At 45.5% G+C, this 19,942-nt stretch overlaps 1 protein-coding gene across 1 annotated transcript in view; it reads right to left on the minus strand.

Annotated features, from left to right (window-relative positions):
• NLRP13 (NLR family, pyrin domain containing 13) overlaps positions 1 to 19,942 on the minus strand; it is a 34,074-nt gene that overhangs the window by 9,741 nt on the left and 4,391 nt on the right. Inside the window, exons 2-7 of the mRNA XM_011997034.1 lie at positions 16,289 to 17,876; positions 13,980 to 14,150; positions 10,450 to 10,614; positions 7,333 to 7,503; positions 4,437 to 4,607; positions 1,382 to 1,552 (exon numbers count right to left, since the gene is read on the minus strand). Of these exons, the coding sequence (XP_011852424.1) occupies positions 1,382 to 1,552; positions 4,437 to 4,607; positions 7,333 to 7,503; positions 10,450 to 10,614; positions 13,980 to 14,150; positions 16,289 to 17,876 (2,437 nt within the window). The remainder of the gene's footprint in view (positions 1 to 1,381; positions 1,553 to 4,436; positions 4,608 to 7,332; positions 7,504 to 10,449; positions 10,615 to 13,979; positions 14,151 to 16,288; positions 17,877 to 19,942) is intronic.

Below are 19,942 nucleotides of genomic sequence, written 5' to 3' on the forward strand. Positions count from 1 at the left end.
CTGAGGTGAAAAGATTGCTTGAGCCCAGGAGGCAGAGGTTGCACTGAGCTGAGATCGCACCACTGCACTCCAGCCTGGGTGAGAGTGAGAGACCCCATCTTTAAAAAAACAAACAAACAAACAAAGCCCTTCTTTTAGAAAGAAAAAGGTCAGAATGAGTCTCTCTCTTAAGGAAATAGTTCAGTAAGTTGCTTCATTAACTGATTGTTTTTAAGACGAACTTGGTTCAGAATGCATTTATGCCAAACTGTCTTAAATTTGGCACTGCAGATACCATTAACCTATTCATGTCTCCTTCAGGCCTATGAGAGAACAAGTCTAGTTTATGTTTAAACCAGTAATTATTTGTGGTGTCTATAGAGTAGATTTAACAATCTCTGAATAGAGGTTTGAGGTGGCTGGTAAACCCTAGCAACGCTGGAGGTGGTTTACAGTTTGAGTCGGTTCATTTGATACTAACAAATCCTGACGAACACCTTTTCGGAAAACATCACTGAGCTCTTGGATTAGCGAGCCCTGGAGCCATTCCCTACAGGAGAAATGGCTGTCATTTAAGCCACATTTAGCAAAAACTCCTACGTTTCAGAGCAACTCATCTGAGTCTGCTGAGTCTATGTTGCATGACGGTTAACAGCCGTGAAGTGGAGATTCACAGTGCAGAGAGCAGGCTGCACCCACCCGCCAGCACCTGGCGCCCACCGTGGACAGATTGGGAGGAATAATATTTGCAATGTACCGAGGATAGTGGTAACAAGAGTGAAACACTTCTCTAAACACGAAAAACTTCAAGCTTATCATGTAGCAGGAGAGATTTTTTTGTTTATTTTTTGAGATGGAGTTTAGCTCTTGTCCCCCAGGCTGGAGTGCAGTGGCGCGATCTTGGCTCCCCGCAACCTCCACCTCCTGGGTTCAAGCGATTCTCCTGCCTCAGCCTCCTGAGTAGCTGGGATTACAGGTGCCCACACCTCTATACCTGGCTCATTTTTGTATTTTTTAGTAGAGATGGGGTTTCCCCATGTTGGCCAGGCTGGTCTTGAACGCCTGACCTCAGGTGATCCACCCACCTCAACCTCATCGTATGCTGGGATTACAGGTGTGAGCCACTGCTCCCAGCTAATTTTTGTATTTTTAGTAGAGATGGGGTTTCCCCATGTTGGCCAGGCTGTTCTCGAACACCTGACCTCAGGTGATCTGCCCACCTTGACCTCCCAAAGTGCTGGGATTACAGGCGTGAGCCACAGCGCCCGGCCAAGATTTATTAGAGGAGGACTTGTCCTTCCTTTGCCTCACTTTGTAACCCCTGATGGGATCCTGTCATTTTATCTCCGTACCCGCAAACGTAGAGAAGGGAGACTCTGTGAGGAGGACAGCATCAACTCACCCAAGTGTGTGCAACGCACGATGTGAAGGTTTCAGAGCCTCACACAGTAGCTTCACTCCCTCATCCTGAAGATCATTTTGTCCCAAATCCAAGATTTTCACGTTATGATTATGCTTGAGGGCAATAGCCAGCTCTCGACAGCCCTCTCTTGTGAAAGAACAACCTGACAAACTGCAAAATAGAAACATACAAAAGGGGGGAAAGTAATGGTGTCCCGAAACTGTGCTGTGTTTACGCCTGCCCATCTCACGTCCAAGGAGAGGAGACACCCTGAAGCCAGACTTCTGTCCCAAGCCTCAAATGAGGAGGGTGCGAGTCAGGAGGGCCGAGACACCTCCAAGAGCTCTATTTACCTGAGATAGAAAGCAAGCAGAGGGTACAGCAGTCCAGCCCTGTCCCTCTCATGCCCCCCGCAGGTACGAGTGTGAAGGGCCTCTCTGGGGTGGTTACCCCCCAGCACCCAGAGTTGGCTTGGTTATCACAGCGCACCATTCTCAGCCCTCGAGCTCAACAGTTGAGCTGAAGATACCAGGAATCTCCTATAATGGCAGGTCTGAATTTCCCAGAATAAATTACTATACCATAATAAGTTCAAGACAGTTAATCCAGGTGACTATTTGGAGAAAATATGGGATGAGGTGGGGAGGGATGAGGAGAGGAGGGACAAGGAAGAGACAGGAGGAGAGAGAGGAACATTGGAAGGGTGATACCCTTATGCGGAGAAGGCGCATGGCAATCCAAAATCCTTAAATCCCCTCTCCCCTGCAAAAAAAGGTTTGGCTGGGTATGGTGGCTCATGCCTGTAATCCCAGTACTTTGGGAGGCCGAGGCAGGTGGATCACGAGGTCAGGAGATCGAGACCAGCCTGCCCAACATGGTGAAACGCCATCTCTACTAAAAATACAGAAATTATCCAGGCATGGTGGCGGGCGCCTGTAATCCCAGCTACTTGGGAGGCTGAGGCAGGAGAATCACTTAAATCCGGGAGGCAGAGGTTGCACTGAGCCGAGATTGTGCCACTGCACTCCAGCCTGGGCAACAGAGCAAGAGTCCGTCTCAAAACAATAAATAAATAAAAATAGAAACAGTTTTGACTATGTGAACAATGTCCATGTGGCTAAACCCTCAAAGGCCAAGTGTAAGAGAACTGCCAGCCTGATAAATGATACATGCAAATCAAAGACTGTCAGGTCTCCCTAGAGTTTGCACATGGTGGTCAAAGGGTACAAAAATCTCAGCAGGAATATGATTTTTTTTTTTAAATCTATTGCATGTCGTGGCAAATGTACTTAATAGAACATTGTACCTTTCAAAATTGCTAACATAATTTCAAATATTTTCACCACAAAAAAGTATTTGAGGTGATGGACACGTTAACTAACTTTATTCCACTTTGTATTCATAATCGTAACACTTTGCACACCCAAAACATATACAGATGGTAAATTTACAATAAAAAGATTAAGCTTTTAAAAACAAGAAAGAATTCCCTACAAGTGAGTAGGGAAAAAACAAAATGCAACTGGTAAAAAAAAAAAAAAAAAAAAAAAGTTTTTATCAGTGATTGTCAGCATTTGAAAACATACTCAACTTCATTCTTATAAATGCAGATGCAAATATGAAACTACTTTGTGTTTACAAAGGAAGAGATATCACCCACGGGATGGGCCTCAAAATCATCAGAGGGAGAAATTAGTTCAACCATTGCGGAAGACAGTGTGGTCATTCTTCAGTCTAGAACCAGAAATCCCATTTGACCCAGCAATCCCATTACTGAGTGTTGGTGAAGCTTTAATGAAAGGAGATAGGTCATAAATCAGTAATTGTTGAAGTTTGAGCATGAATTGGAGTATATGCTCTTCTCTCTACTCTTGCTTAAGTTTCAAATTCCCCTGGAAGAATAAAAAATCCATTGACCGGCCAGGTGCGGTGGCTCACGTCTTGGTACACACTAGATCACACACAACCTCATGTCTTGGTACATGCTAGATCACACATAACCTCATGTCTTGGTACATGCTAGATCACACATAACCTCATGTCTTGGTACATGCTAGATCACACATAACCAGCACCCAGTAAAAACCCTGGGCAGAGGGTCTCCAATGGGCTGCCCTGGTAGACTACACTTGGCACGATTGCCACAGCTGGTGGCTGGAGGAATTGTGTGTCTTTCTTGTGTGATGTTGGAAATAAAGCTTGGAGTCTTAAGGAAAACGAGCACTCAGACCAAGGAGTTCTCAGCAAAGCAAATTTACTTCTGCCCAGAGGGATCCTTCTCTTTGGCCAGTCGCCCCGAGAGCACATAGAACAAAGGAAAATAAAAGTTTTTATCCCTGATGCAAATCCTGACCCCGTGCCCTTTCCCCATTGGCTGGGGTCGAACCACACAATCTAAAACTAGACCTGATTGGCTAAACATCTGAACTTTCTCTTAGATAATGTGGGCCCGTAAGGGAGAAAGGGGAGAAGGCGAAGAAGTCTTCTGTGATGATGAGCTAGAAAGCCAGTTTTCTTCCCAAATAAGGAAAGGAATGTGAGCTAACACTGAGAAGCCGCTGGTGCCTGGATATGTAAAGGCAGACAAAGAAAAGGGACGGGGAGGGGCACTGTGGATTAAAGAATAAAGGATTTATCAGGCTATTTGAAGAGAAACCTTGTCATATCCCACATGTAACTACATGGGGAAGAGGACTCTTGGGAGCTTATGTCTGGTATCCTCTGGACTCTGTCCCAAGTCTCTTTCTCTTTGCTGATTTGCCTTGTGTCCTTTCACCCTGATGAAGTGTAGCGGTGAATACAACTCCGGGCTGAATCCCCAGTCCTCCCATTGAAACATCAAACCTGGGGGCTGGTCTTGAGGTCCCCCAGACACACACACATTCACAGTCATCCCACTTTCCCCGTCCCACACCCCCAACAAAACCAGAAGCTCCTCTATGGCAAAGAGCTTGTCCACACCTCACTCAAACCCCACCAGGAACTCAGGCATGGGTGCGTCAATTCCCATCGCTCTCCTCCATCCACTCACTGAGAGGGAGCCAAGAAAACTTACTTCAGGCTCTGCAGGTTACAATCCGGGCGACCCAAGGCCTCACACAGGAACTTGACTCCCTCATCTCCCAGGCGGTTCTTGCTCAGATTTAGGTGTGCCAGGCTCCTGTTCTGCAGGAGAGCATCTGACAAGTACCTGCAACTGGGTGCTCCCAGCTGGCAAAACCAGAGCCTGCAGGGTGAGAGCCACAGAGACAGATGCTCAGGGAAGCAGCCCAGATGGAGGCTCCTGGGGCAGAGCCTCAGGCCGCCGCCGAGTCTACACATGCAGCAGCTCCCTGGACCACGTGGCCTTTCTTTTCCGCTGGACACCAACCCAGTCTATGCTAGTACCTGGCGTATCATAACCCTCCCTCGGTCCAGATTTCTACAGTGGGCACATCAAGTCTGTGCTTCTCATTAGTGATTGGTTTAGGAAAAAATAGAGAAAAAAACTTTCAAGGCTCCAAGGTTCTGGAGCCAGTTGGGCACAGGTCCAAATGGGCTTGTCTGTCAGCAGCTGGGAGACTCTCGACAAGCTCCTGCACTCTTTTCAGCCTTCACTGCCTTCCAAAGTGCAGTAGGATGGTCTAGGAGAGAGCTGCCAGTGAGTCCATGAGTAGTGCGTGTACTTGGGATGGCACTTGGCAAACAGGCAGTGTGCAGGTTATAGAAGATTATTATGTCACTAATAGAGATGGCATATGTTAGATATGTATGTATTGCATAATATGTTTGTGTTAACATGTAAGTTTTATGAAAATATATGTAGTTATATACTATCATATATTAATATATTAAATATTAACTATATATTACATATATAATACACATATTACATAATACATATATCACTAAAATATATATTGAAATATATGTTACAATTATACATGTATATACATATAATTACAATTATAAATTATAATTTAATAATTTGTTATATATAACTATATTATAATTAGTTGTAATTATAAATTACAATTATAATTGGTTAAAATTACAACATGTAATTATGTGTGTATGATCATGTTACAATGGGTAGAATTAACACAATTATAATTATACTAATTATTATTAGGGTTATACTTAAATTAGGGTTCTAATACTAATTATAATTAGTCATTATAATGGTGTTACAATTCTACGCATTATATTATCATACACATAATTACACACATGTATGATTAACTCACATTATACATATGAATCACCTATCGATATTCCTGTTCTCGCAGACTCAGTGCTCAGTGGGCACTGGCCCTTTGCTCCTTTGCCAGTTCAGAGTCCGTGGTTCTCCAGGATCATGAACTTGGTGACACCTAAAGGCCCTTGGCCTTTCTGTTTTTTATACTCAGTCTCAGGAAGTTGTCCAGTCTCTGGAGAACCCAGCTTTCCCTCTATTCCACACCTGCACCACAGCAGCACAATGCAGCTAGAGAAAGGAGATCTAAAGAATCTCACTATGTGTCCACCACTGTATGGGGTCTCTCATCCTGGCACAGCCATCCTCTGGTAACATCTCACAGTCCTGCCTACAACTGCTCATGTAACATCTCTGCGTGGTTATTCGATAGGCATCTCAAGCTCCTATATCCCCAACCCAAACTCTTTTCACCCAGACCCAGCTCTGCCCCCAATCTTCCCCGTGTTGGAGAATGGTCCCACCCTTTGGGAGGTGTTCTTGGTACCCTCCCTCCTCAACCACCTTGAATCCATCAGCAAACCCCATTGGTTCTACCTTCCCATCTATCCTGAAATCCTATAACGTCCCCACGGGCCACTCTCTCCTGGTCGATAGGAGCCCCATCTCTTGCTCATACTGGTATTTTTGTCCAGACTGTAGTCTACCTGTCAACAGCAGCCTGCACGACCTTTCAAAGTAGGTCAGATTACGGTCATGTCCCACTTCCAATCCAAGGATGACTTTCTATCTCACCCCAGACAAAACAGATTCCTACACAGCCCAGCATGTCCCAGGCACCTCCATCTCCTCCCACTATCACCCTCACTCACTTTACTCCAACCATGCTAGCTTCCTCATTGTGCTTCCAACATACTGTGCTCATTCCAACCTCACGCCTTTTTTTGAGACGGAGTCTCACAGTCGTCCAGGCTGGAGTGCAGTGGCGCGATCTCTGCTCACTGCAACCCCCAGCTCCTGGGTTCAAGCAATTCTCCTTCCTCAGCTTCCTGAGAAGCTGGGATTACAGGCACATGCCACACACCCGGCTAATTTTTTTTGTGTATTTTTAGTAGGGATGGGGTTTCACCATGTTGGTCAGGCTGGTCTTGAACTCCTGACCTCGTGATCTGCCTGCCTCAGCCTCCCAAAGTGCTGGGATTACAGGCACAAGCCACCGTGCCCGGCCCAACCTCAGGCCTTTCACTCTGCTGTTCCTTCTCTGCATGCTGCTGCCTCCCCTTGCTTCATCTGAGTCTCTAATTGTAGTATCACCTCTTCAAACAGGTTGGTGAGAGAAGACCCTGCTGGGAAATCAACCCCATCCCTGTCATTCTATTCTCGTTCTACTTTGTTTTTCTTCATATCTATTGTTTTTATATGTCACTCATAAAAATGTATCTTCCACCTATGGGCAGGAAGTAAATGTCATATCTACCACCCCAGCCTTGAGTCCTTGTTCTCTCTCTGCTAAGAGCTCACATATGGGTTGACCAAAAAATTCATTATTTCCTGGGGTCCTTGTGGAAATTAATTTTCTTGGCATAAACTCCAGAGATGGAATCAACAGATCTAGGATGCTACTTGGAATCTGTTTTACAGCAATTCCTGGCACACAGTAATTACTCAGTGAATGTTACTTTTTAATAATGTAAATAGATAGCAGATGAAGAAACCATTATTCTTGGTATCTGTGCCCATAGAGTCATTTCTAGAAACGGAACCAGGGAAAACTTACTCCAGTCTCTCTAAGGCACACTTGGGGTGAGTCAGGGCCGCACACAACAGCTTGATGCCGTCATCTTGGAGCTGATTAAATCCCAGGCACAATCGAGTTACGTGTTGGATGCTGGTGAGAAACAAGGCCAGGTCCTGACAGCTGGCCGCCGACAGGCTACATTTCTCCAGGCTGTGGAAGTTGCGGGTACAAGGTGAGCCTCAGCCATGATGCCCAGGTTCCTCTACTTTTCTCTCTCAACCCCTTAACCCCCGAGACCCAAACACTATGGGAAGATTAAATTGGAGAAAGAACAAAAGCTTAAAGGAGAAAAAGGGCCAGGTGCAGTGGCTCACGCCTGTAATCCCAGCAGTTTGGGAGGCCAAGGCGGGTGGATCACCTGAGGTCAAGAGTTCGAGAACAGCCTGGCCAACGTGGTGAAACCTCATCTCTACTTACAAAAAAAAAAGGCTGGGCATGGTGGCAGGCACCTGTAGTCCCAGCTACTCAGAAAGGCTGAGGCAGGAGAACTGCTTGAACCCAAGAGGCAGAGGTTGCAGTGAGCCAAGATTGCACCACTGCACTCCAGTCTGGGTGACAGAGGGAGACTCCATCTCAAAAAAACAAACAAACAAACAAACAAAACAAAACAGTGAGTCAAGGTAGGATTTTCTCAGCCCTGTTGAGGTGTGGGCTGCATACTTAGTTGCAGAATGACAGGACCACCCTGTGCATTACAGGAAGTCAGTAATAACCAGCCTTTACCCACCAGGTGTTACCCACTAGTAGCATCCCCCGCACCATCGGGACAACCAAATATGTTGTCCACGCATTGCCAAATATCCCCTGGGGGAAAAAAATCAAATCATCCCCAGTTTCAACTAATTTAACAGAATTCAGTTGAAAACCCCTAGATCTGGGGAGGATCAAAGAAGCCTAAGGAGATCACGCAAAGAAAGGCTGCCGGGTGAGATAGCCATGATCAAAGTGAGGGGAAAGCTGGCTGGAACTGAGACCTAAGGTGGTGGGAAGAAAGAGGAGGCCAGGTGCGGTGGCTCACGCCTGGAATCCCAGCACCTTGGGAGGCCAAGGCGGAGGGATCATCTGAGGTCAGGAGTTGGAGACCAGCCTGGCCAACATGATAAAACCCCATCTGTACTAAAATTACAAAAATTAGCTAGGGATGGTGGTGTGTGCCTGTAATCCCAGTTATTCTGGAGGCTGAGGTGGGAGAATCGCTTGAACCCAGGAGGTGGAGGTTGCAGTGAGCTGAGATTGTGCCACTATACTCCAGCCTGGGTGATAGAGTGAGACTCCATCTCAAAAAAAAAAAAAGAAAAAAAAAAGGATAGACGACCGACAGACAGACAAGTAGAGAGACAGACAAACAGAAACAGAGACAGAAACAAAGACAGAGAGACAGAGACAGGAGAGACAGACAGAGATATAGAGAGATATAGAGATAGATAGATATATAGAGAGAGATAGAGAGATATAGAGAGATAGAGATAGAGATATAGAAAGAGAGAGATAGAGGGATAGAGATAGAAAGAGAGAGAAAAAGGATAGAGAGATAGAGATAGAAAGAGATAGAGAGATACAGAGAAAGATAGAGACAGACACAAAGATAGAAACATAGATAGAAACAGAGATATATAGAAACATAGAAAGAGATAGAGATAGAGATAGAGATAGAAAGAAAGAGATAGAAAAAGAAAGAAAAAGAAAAAGAAAGAGAGAAAGACAAAGAAAGAAAATAAGTATGTCAATGTGACAAGTAAAGACAGTAGGGGAATCCCTGAGGTTCCCCAAAACATACCCTACTGCCACCCCCGCTGTGCCACCCCAACTTGCAAGGAAGATGCTTTGAGAAGGCCGCAAGACTTACGACAGCTGCTTCAGGGGACACGTTGGTAGCGTGGAGGACTCCCTCAGGCTTTTCACGTCAGAGAGATCATTGTCCCCCAGGCTGAGGAAGCTGAGACTCGTGTTCTCAGTGAGTTTGAGAAAGAGCTGACAAGTCTGGTGGGTCAGGCCACAGGACTCCAACCTATCACAGAGACCCCGAGACAGACCGTTACTCTCCGAAAGAGTGATCTGCGTTTACAGAGCCCCCTGCTCCATGAATGAAAGCTGACTTTCTCCCTCTTCCTCTCCCTTTCAGAGGTTGGATGGCCTGCATGTCAACGCTACTCAAAGTGTGGTCCACGATCCAGCAAGGGCAGCATGACATGTAGCCTGTTAGAAGCGCTCATTCTCAGGTCCCACCCCAAATGTGCGGGATCTCTGCAGTTGAGTTCCTGGAATCTGCTTTTTTTTTTTTTTTTTCTGAGTTGGAATCTTGCTCTGTTGCCCAGGCTGGAGGGCAGTGGCCTGATCTCGGCTCACTGCAACCTTGCCTCCCAGGTTCAATCGATTCTCCTGCCTCAGCCTCCTGAGTAGCTGGGATTACAGGTGCATGCCACCATGCCCTACTAATGTTTATATTTTTTAGTAGAGACGGGTTTCACCATGTTGGTCAGGCTGATCTCGAACTCCTGACCTTGTGATCTGCCCACCTGGGCCTCCCAAAGTTCTGAGATGACAGGCATGAGCCAACGCGCCTGGCCTGGAATCTGTATTTTAAAACACCCACTAGGTCGGGGCAGGCACAGTGACTCACGCCTGTAATCCCAGCACTCAAGAGGCCGAGACAGGCAGATTGCTCGAGTCCAGGAGTTCAAGACCAGTCTGGACAACATGGCAAAACCCCATCTCTACAAAAAGTAGAAAAATTCACTGGGTGTGATGGCACACACCTGTGGTCCCAGCCACTCAGGGGCAGCAGTAGAAGGATTGCTGGAGCCAAGGAGGCAGTGGTTGCAGCAAGCGGAGATTGCATCACTACATTCCAGTGTGGACAACAGAGTGAGACCCTGTCTCAAAAACAAAACAAAATAAGAAATAACCTCCCCCACTGTGAGGCTGATACACATTAAAATTTGAGAACCACTGCTTCGCACATAGGAACATTTTCCTTTGCTCATTTCTGTCTCCTTTTGCTAAAATGCTGAGTGCTGTCAGCACTCCCAGTGGATCACGGAAGTGAGGGGTGGTCTTGCAACCCCCCTTGACAGATCTAGGGAGCCAGAGACTTACCACAGATACTTGAGGTTACAAGCTGAATGTTTTAAAGCTTTAAGAATCAGGGGGACAGTCGCTCCCAGCTTGTTAGAGCTGAAGTTCAGATGGGTCAGCTTGCTGTTACCCTGAAGGACAAGAATGAGGTCCTGCAGAACCCACTCAGGAGTTACCGATTTGCACCTGAGGAAGGGAAGGGACATGAAAGCTGAATTAGGGGAGAAGACTGGTTTCCAGGATCCCGTCTGCCTCCTCACCCTGCCTTCTACCACACGCACTGCCAAGGTTATACAGGGTACACGAGGCATCTAAAACAAGGGCTGAACCATGGTACTGGACCTTGAAAATAAAAACTAACATACTCCCTTCAGAAATCAGTAAACTCAGTTGCATGTACGAAGTGAAGAGTCCCTCCCTCCCTCTCCACCTCTCCTAGAGATCTGCCATGAAGAGGTCCTGGGGCCACCTACTCTTCTAGGAGTAGGTATATTGTATGTGTGACCCCCTGCTACACACATACAATCCAACCTAGAAAGAAAAACTCAAGCCCAGCAAGAATAACTCTTGCATTTTCTTGAACTTCTTTCTCCTTATCTTGAGAACTAAATAAGACCAAAATTTTAATATTAAAAGAAAAATTTAAAAAGAAGACTGCCCAATCCCATTACTGGGTATATGCCCAAAGGAACATAAATCATTCTATTATAAAGACACATGCACATGTATGTTCATTGCAGCACTATTCACAATAGCAAAGACAGGAGATCAACCTAAATGCTCATCAATGATGGACTAAACAAGAAAATGTGGTACCTATACACCATGGAATACTATGCAGTCATAAAAAAGAACAGGATCATGTCCTTTATGAGAACACGGATGGAGCTGGAGGCCATCATCCTTAGGAAGCTAATGCAGGAACAGAAAACCAAATACTACATGTCCTCACTTATAAGTGGGAGCTAAATGATGAGAACACATGGACACAGAGAGGAACACTGGGGCCTGTTGGAAGGTGAAGAGTGGGAAAAGGCAGAGGATCGGGAAAAATAATTAATGGGTACTGGGATTAATATCTGGGTGATGAAATAATCTGTAAAACAAACCCCATGACACACATTTACCTGTGTAACAAACAAAGTTGTACCCATGAACTTAAATGTTTTTTTTTTTTTTTTGAGACGGAGTCTGGCTATGTCGCCCAGGCTGGAGTGCAGTGGTCGGATCTCAGCTCACTGCAAGCTCCGCCTCCCGGGTTCACGCCATTCTCCTGCCTCAGCCTCCTGAGTAGCTGGGACTACAGGCGCCCGCCACCTCGCCCGGCTAGTTTTTTTTTTTTTTTCAGTGGAGACGGGATTTCACCGTGTTAGCCAGGATGGTCTCGATCTCCTGACCTCGTGATTCGCCCGTCTCGGCCTCCCAAAGTGCTGGGATTACAGGCTTGAGCCACTGCGCCCGGCCAACTTAAATCTATTTTTAAAAAATAAATGAAGGCCACAGCCCCCTATTCCTGTCTCTCATGAGTTTGGTCCAGCTCACTCAGTACCACTGAGGTTTGAGGAAAATTCTGATCAAACCTTTCACTCTTAACTGGTTGAATCGATGCACGCATCTAGGCTTTAGACCTGGAAAAATAAGACCTAATGGTGGGCGAAAATCAAGGTAGAATTCCTTGGCCTAGATGCCAGATCATTCAGACAAATCCCACCTCAGATTCAACGCTATGCATTTCTCTATAGTTTTCCCCGCTTAATTGTTATGCAAGGTCCACCTCCATTTGCTAATTTCTTCCTATTTTCAAGCCAGATCTGAGACCCTGTCATTCATTCCTCCTTGGATCATATTAGCAGGGGACCAATATGCTTCCGTCCATAGCTGTCCTCTAGCTCTGGAGAGGACACTCCCCCTGCTCACCTTTATTTTAAAAGGTTCTGTTTTTAATTCACATACTTTTTCCCTTTTCTGCAGCTCATCTTTCTCCATAATTCATCCCAGGACAAGCCTAGAAAACCCTGGTGTTGCCTCCAAGAGGAAGGACATACACGTCAAATGCAGTGGTATGCTGATAAATGTTACCCCTGGATTTCCACGGGGAAAAAAAAAAAAAAAGTCCTAATTTATAGCTTTGCCAATTTCTGTGGTGTAAATTCTCCAAGCCAGTCATGGCCAATTTCGAACTGCCCACTTGCTGTCACTAAACAGAGTTACAAAGACAGGTACACACACAAGTAGCTCTCACCAGCTTGTAGGAGCTGGCTGCAACATGTCACTGGACAGAAATAAATGTATAGAACTGGTAATAGAAGTCCTGACAACTTTCTTGATATCATTTGAACATACTAAGTACATTCTCCTCATGGTGCCTTCTATCTTGTTTTCTTGTCTTGGAATGTTTTCCCCCAGGTATCCACGGACACAGTCCCTCCTCCTCCCCTACGCCGAGTCACATCGGTCTTTACTCAAATACCTTTTCAGTGAGGCCCTTCTGCCTCTCCTACTGAAAACCTGCAACCCACCTTCCTCCTCACACATCCTTTCTGAGCCCCCAGTTTTCTTCAGGAGATGCCACCCTCTTGGGTCCTATTCTGATCATTTTGTTTGCTTCCCTGACACAATGTAAGATCCCCGACAGCAGGAGTCATCTGTTGGCTTCACTGCTAGAACCTCCAAACTGAGAACAGAACCTGGCACACAGGAGACGCCCAGTACTCAGGGAAGGCAGCAGTGACCCATCAAACGCTACCTACTGTTGCTTAAGACACGAAACAGTCTCAGACTACATGTGTCTGCAGCTCCTCTTGAGTGCTTTGACTCCACCATACCCTTGAGGTTTTCTACTCCTTCAAATCCAGCTCAAAACAGCAGGACTGAGGCCCTAGGGAAAAATTACTTTGTCTACAGGTACCTCTAGCGTGAGATCATTCGTGATAGATCGGTATTTTAAAATTTCAGCCTGCTTCACCTAAGTAGCAGTTTCATAAATATAAACACAGTTTATTGTATCCTCCTGAGCACCTAGCTTGCCTTCTGGCAAATAGGTAGCCATAGGTTGGATGGCCTGCATGTCAACACTACTCTAAGTGTGGTCCACGATCCAGCAAGAGCAGCATGACGTGGTAGCCTGTGAGAAGTGCTCATTCTCAGGTCCCAACCCAAATGTGCGGGATCTCTGCAGTTGAGTTCCTGGGAATTTTTTTTTTTTTTTTTTTTTTTTGAGATGGAGTCTCGCTCTGTCACCCAGGCTGGAGTGCAGTGCCGTGAACTCGGCTCGCTGTAAGCTCCGCCTCCCAGGTTCACGCCATTCTCCTGCCTCAGCCACCCGGATAGCTGGGACTACAGACGCCCACCACCACGCCCGGCTAATTTTTTTGTATTTTTTAGCAGAGACGGGGTTTCACCATGTCAGCCAGGATGGTCTCGATCTCCTGACCTCATGATCCATCAAAAGAGAGAAGTTTTACTTCTCAAAAGAGAAGTACTCATCAAAAGAGAGAACTTGGGTGATTCTCCTAGGGTATCCTCTTGAGCTGCTGGCTTCTCACACTTACGTCAGTTTCTGGACTTTGCATCTTGGATTTTTCAGTGCAAGACAGAGACCCTTCACAGAGGAAGCATGAAGTTTGCTGTTACTCAGGTCTAGCTCATGCAGATTCTCATTCGTGACCAATGTAGAACAAATACTGTTCCAAGCGTGCATCCTGGAATCAACCTCGCTTGTCCTTCATGAGGGAGAGAGAGAACACCATAAGAGCAAATTAGCCTCAAGCAGCACCTGGAACACCACCTACGGGACACAGAAAGAAGCCCTAACAAAATTATTACAATTTTCCTAATGGGGCTGGGTGCAGTGGCTCACGCCTGTAATCCCACCACTTTGGGCGGCCAAGGCAGGAGGATCACTTGACGTCCGGAGTTTGAGACCACCATGGCCAACGTGGTGAAGCCCCATCTCTACTAAAAACACAAAAATTAACCAGGCGTAGTGGTGCATGCCTGTAATCCCAGCTACTTGGGAGGCTGAGGCAGGAGAACGGCTTGAACCTGGGAGGTGGAGGTTGTAGAGAGCTGAGATCGCACCATTGTACTCCAGACTCGGTGACAGAGCGAGACTCTGTCTCAAAAAAAAAAAAAAAAAATAGCCATGCGTAGTGGTGCATGCCTGTAATCCCACCTACTTGGGAGGCTGAGGCAGAAGAATCGCTTGAACCAGGGAGATGGAGGTTGCAGTGAACTGAGATTGTGCCACGCACTCTAGTCTGGGCAACAGAGCAAGACTCCGTCTCAAAAAAAAAAAAAAAAAAGAAATTTCCTAATGCAATGGGCTCTGAATGTTAAGAGTAATCGAGTATTAAAGTCATAAATCAAGCTTTTTATTTCACAAGAGATGAGGGAAGTAAAATAGAAGAAACATTTCTTAAGTACCTAAAGGGTATATGCAGTTATACCCCGCAGGCCCACAGCTGCAGCACTGTTAAGAGTCATGTTTCCAGTTTTGGCAGAGGTGGGTGGGGGTGGGGCAGGGGGGTTGTGCACACACACGTCCATTTTCAAATAAAGATTTCTGGGGCCCATCTCATATCTACTTAATCAGAATATCCCCAGGATAGGAATTGAAAACTGAAATCAATGTGCAGTTTAATGTCCCTGTACTCAGCCATCCCGGATGAAGCATATAGGCCTGTTTTTGTGCCAAATAATACTAGAATCGGACAAAAACACCTTCACTACCTGCTCCAGGAAAGAGCTGCTCTTGGAAGATAAGACTAGGAGCCAACTTCCTGGCTTACTGACCCATGCTAATCCTCAACACTTGCTTCAAGACTCTGGCCCATCGATGCAAGGCAATTATCTGAAACTCTGTCCAACCCAAACCAATTCTCTATCTTTCATTACCCACCCTAAAACTCACCTACCTTAAAAATCATCCAGCTCAGGTTCTAGAACTCTATACATGTCCTCCTCCGACTTCGTGCTCCCAAGACATGACTAGACTCTATAAGGTATCTCTCCCTTACTGAAGTAAAAATCATAAACTTAGTTCTGCAGGACCTCATTCTTGTCCTACTGGGTTACAGCAAGCTGACCCATCTGAACTTCAGCTCTAACAAGCTGGGAATGACTATCCCCCTGATTCTTAAAGCTTTGAGACACTCAGCTTACAACCTCAAGTATCTGTGGTAAGTCTTTGGCTCCCTAGATCTGTTGGGTGGGGGGGCGGGGGTTGCAAAACCACCCCTAGTTCCCATGATCCATTGGGAGGGTTGACAGCACTCAGCACTGTAGCAAAAGGAGACAGAGAAATGAGCAAAAGAAAATGTTCCTATGCATAGAGCAGTGGTTCTCAAATTTTAATGTGTATCAGCCTCACCTGGGGGGTGGTTATTCCTTATTTTGTGTTTGAGACAGGGTCTCACTCTGTTGCCCAGGCTGGAGTGCAGTGATGTGATCTCCACTCGCTGCAACCACTGCCTCCTTGGCTCAAGCAATCCTCCCACCACAGTCCCCGAGTGTCTGGGACCACAGGTGTGTGCCACCACACCCAATTAATAACCACTCAGTCATGGGCATTCAGTTACATACGAGTAGATGTCTTAGCATAATGCCTGGTACTTAAACCTTCCATATTGTATACCTAAGATATAAAGATCTGTCTGTAAGTAGATCAATTAAATTAGCTAGGAAACTAGATGATGCTTAAAGGACAATATTCTTTCAAGCTGGAGCTGCTCCAGACCATCTGGTCAGAAATAAGCATGAATACAGAACGACAACACATCCCTGGTTTTGCATGAAAGAATTTGCACAGAGCCTGAGAAAATAGGAGAAAGTTGAGAAAGAAATGGTTTGTAATACTCACTCCAGAATTTCCAAGTCCCTTTCAAGGATGTGACTGCTAACAGAAAGCCTTAGCTTATCTAACCTTTTACAGTGCTTTAGGCAAAATGAAGAAACTTGGAGTTCTTCGTCCCCCGGAATATTAAGGTCAACTTCAAAGATATGACCTAGCATCTTCTTCGCCAAGTCTTCCTCCTGGGACTCGTGTAGGCAGTGAAAAAGTTGTAGAATGTGAAATTGGAGAGAGGCACTTTTAGCCTTACCTAACTCTTCTCCCCACTTTAATAATTCCTCCATTACCCTGGGAGACATTTTACAATGCAAAGTATCTTCCAGTTCTCTTGCTAGGTTTTTTTTTAAAAGACCGAAGAAGAACAGAACCACTGGAGTCCAGTAGGCTTCTTTGTTAAGCAAGACATCTCGCAGTAATATCTTCATCTCTTGTGGCTTCGTGGAATGGGGAAGGAGTTCTCTAGGTTCCTCTAGCACGAAGGACATGGCTGCAAAAAACTCCTGGAAACTTAGGTGGGTGAAAGTAATGCAACCCCTACAGTCGTTGCCTTTTTGAATAATATTGAACTTGTAGAGACAATCAATGAAAGGCACTTCCAGGCCCTCGAGCTCAGTGTCTTCTCTGTCAAATGTGAAGTTCATAGACCACAGCCCCTCCATGGCCAGATTGCAGAGGGCCCTCCATTGTCCTGGCCAACTTTCATCTGCCAAATCCACCTCTGCTGTGGAGAACAAGTTGGAGAAAAAATAGGCATACAGACTGGTGGTGGTCTGTGTGATTGACTGGAGATCATAATACCTCACCTTTGACTGCTTCAGACAGGAACATACGGTCCAACACACCATGGGGGCACTGCAGGAATGAAAGAGATTTTCGTTTTTTCTTATCTGTTGCAGGATTTTCTCAACCTCCCTTGAGTCTTCAAAGTGTCTCATGAAATATACCCACAGGTCTTCCCCTGTGAACCCTGTAATTTGTACAAAGCAGGGATTCACTAAGGAGGGCTTAAGATCTATCACAAAACAGGTCTTGATCGTGATCAGTAAGGTAGCCAGGGGAACCAATTCTTTCTTCACCAAGCTGAGTAGGATTTTGGTCACCGGGAGCTCCTGGTACCAGTCTGTACATGGTGAGCCATCATTCAAGCTCTCAGAGCTTGGCTCAGATATGATTATTTCCTCAAAGTCATCAATAATAAACAGGAGCTTCTCTGGTTGAGACATGAACTCTTCAATGGGGGCATCGGAATCGGGCCAATCCAAAGAAATCAATTCAGCAAAGCTAGTTTCTTTCATGTACCTTATTTTATGGCAGCTGAGAAAGAACACATAGGAGAATCTTTCCTGAAAGAGAACTCCATTTGCCCAGTGCAGCATAGCCTGCATTGCCAAGGTGGTCTTCCCAACCCCTGCCCTCCCTACCAAGACTATCGTCTGAGCCTGGGTTCTAGTCCTCTTAGGATCCAGTAGGCGCTGCAGTTCCTCATGTTCACCCTCTGATGTATTACGGATATATACGTGGTCTTTAGGCCAATCGATGTTGTCCCATGTCTCCAAAAGTTTAGCCTTCATCTTCTCTCTGTATTTTCTTCTGTGGTCTAGAGATGGGGAAGAGGGGAGAACAATGGTAAGAATAAGTTTCAGAATTAGGAATGATTCAATTACAAAGTTCCTACCCCAAAGACTTGAATAAGATAAACCCTGCCTTCCCAGGTTTTGTGGGAATGCAGTGGTAGAAAGTTACAAAAGGAGGCTGAGGCAGGAGAACGGCGTGAACCCGGGAGGCGGAGCTTGCCGTGAGCCGAGATCGTGCCACTGCACTCCAGCCTGGGTGACAGAGACTCTGTCTCAAAAGAAAAAAAAAAATTGCAAAAGGTGAAGACAGTTAAATAATTTGATGGTATACACAAATGAAAAATACACAACAATGTAAGAGATCAAGAATACCTTTAGGAGAGGGCAGAGAAGGGATCATAGTGAGAAGTCTCTCACTAGAGGAAAATACACTGAGAGTGGAGAAGAATCATCAGAAGAGAAGTCAGTCTGAAGTCCTTTCAGACAGGGTGGAAGGCCAAGGTGAATGCCTACCCAGAATTTTTTCTGCGAGCCCCTTGAGGGTGCCTACCCCGTTCTCTGATCAGCTCAGAATCCCAGAAACACCTTCTAGCCAATAGAGGGGGCCCCATGAGCCCTCCTCATTCACCAGCTATGAGATTGTATCTCACTTCCTCGAAACACTTGAGGGCAACAAGGGATTTGGGCAGATGAGAGTCCCCCACTCACTGAAGACTGACCCAGCTCACTAGGGAACCGGTAACTGTAGAGCCTGCCAGTTTCCCAGGTCCCTGTGCCCATACAGCTTCAGCTGGTGAGGGCTTGGACTCTAGGCTGCCCTGAAGATCAAGGCTTTGTCTCTCCCATTCTTCCCATTCCTGGGTTTCTTCCCAAAATGACTACTGTGGGGTCAGTCACAGCACAAGAGCCAGCACGTCTAGAGAGGCTGGGGTGAGAAGGGATTGAGCCTAGCTGTTCTTAGAGGCCTTCTGGGGCCTGTTAAGTATCCTGAGACAGAAATGAACATTCTAGAGTACACTGACCAAGGTACGTGGTAGGAGGCTGGATCGTGACTATCTTTGCTTCGAAAACCAAGGAATGAGACACCTTAATTTTTTAAAGCTCCTGGTTTTGTAAAGAATAGATTATGATGCATCAGTGTAAGAAAGGAGGCAGGGAAAATGGGCAGAAAGCTACTACTATCTTCATCTAAGTGAAAGTGGGCACCTGGTAGACTAGAATGTATTTGTAGAACATACCCCATAAGGATATATAACTATTACACATCTGTAAAAAAATTAGGAATGAGTGGTAATCACCATTCTACTTTCTACTTCTACAAGTTTAAATTTTTTAGATCCCATATATTAGTGAGATGGGGCAGTAATTGCCTTTTTGTGCCTGACTTATTTCATTTATCATAATATCCAGGTTCATCCATATAGTCACAAATGATAGAATTTCCTTCTTTTTAAAGGCTGACTAGTATTCTATTACATCTATAGGCCTTATTTTCTTTATCCATTCATCTGTTAATGGATACCTAGGTTGATTTCATATCTTGGCTATTGTGAATAGTGCTGCAATGAACATGGGAGTGAAAATCTCTCTGACATACTGATTTCTTCTTGCCAAGTGAAATAAGCCAGACACATAAAGACAAATGCCACTTGTATGTGGAATCTAAAAAAGTAAAACTCAGAAGTAGAGAGTAGAACGGTGATTACCAGAGGCTGGGGAATGGGGTGGGGGAAGGAGAGAGGAAGAGGAGAAATTTTGAGCAAAGGGTACAAAGTTTCAGGTAGACAAGAGGAATGAGTTCTGTGATGTATTGCATAGCAATGTAACTGTAGTTAATAACAATGTATTATATAGTTCAGCATTTCAGAAAGAATAGATTTTAAGTGTTCTCATCACAAAGAAAAAGTAAGTGTTGTGGATTGAGGAGGTTCGAGATGGCTGACTAGAGACATTGGGTGCCAGTTCTTAGAACCAAAATTACAAATAGATAATTACAACCGTGTGTGGCGGCTCATGTCTGTAATCCCAGCACTTTGGGAGGCCGAGGCAGGTGGATCACCTGAGGTCAGGAGTTCAAGACCAGCCTGAC

The sequence above is a fragment of the Mandrillus leucophaeus genome, unplaced genomic scaffold (assembly GCF_000951045.1).
Source record: "Mandrillus leucophaeus isolate KB7577 unplaced genomic scaffold, Mleu.le_1.0 Scaffold53, whole genome shotgun sequence".
NCBI classification, from domain to species: Eukaryota; Metazoa; Chordata; class Mammalia; order Primates; family Cercopithecidae; genus Mandrillus; species Mandrillus leucophaeus.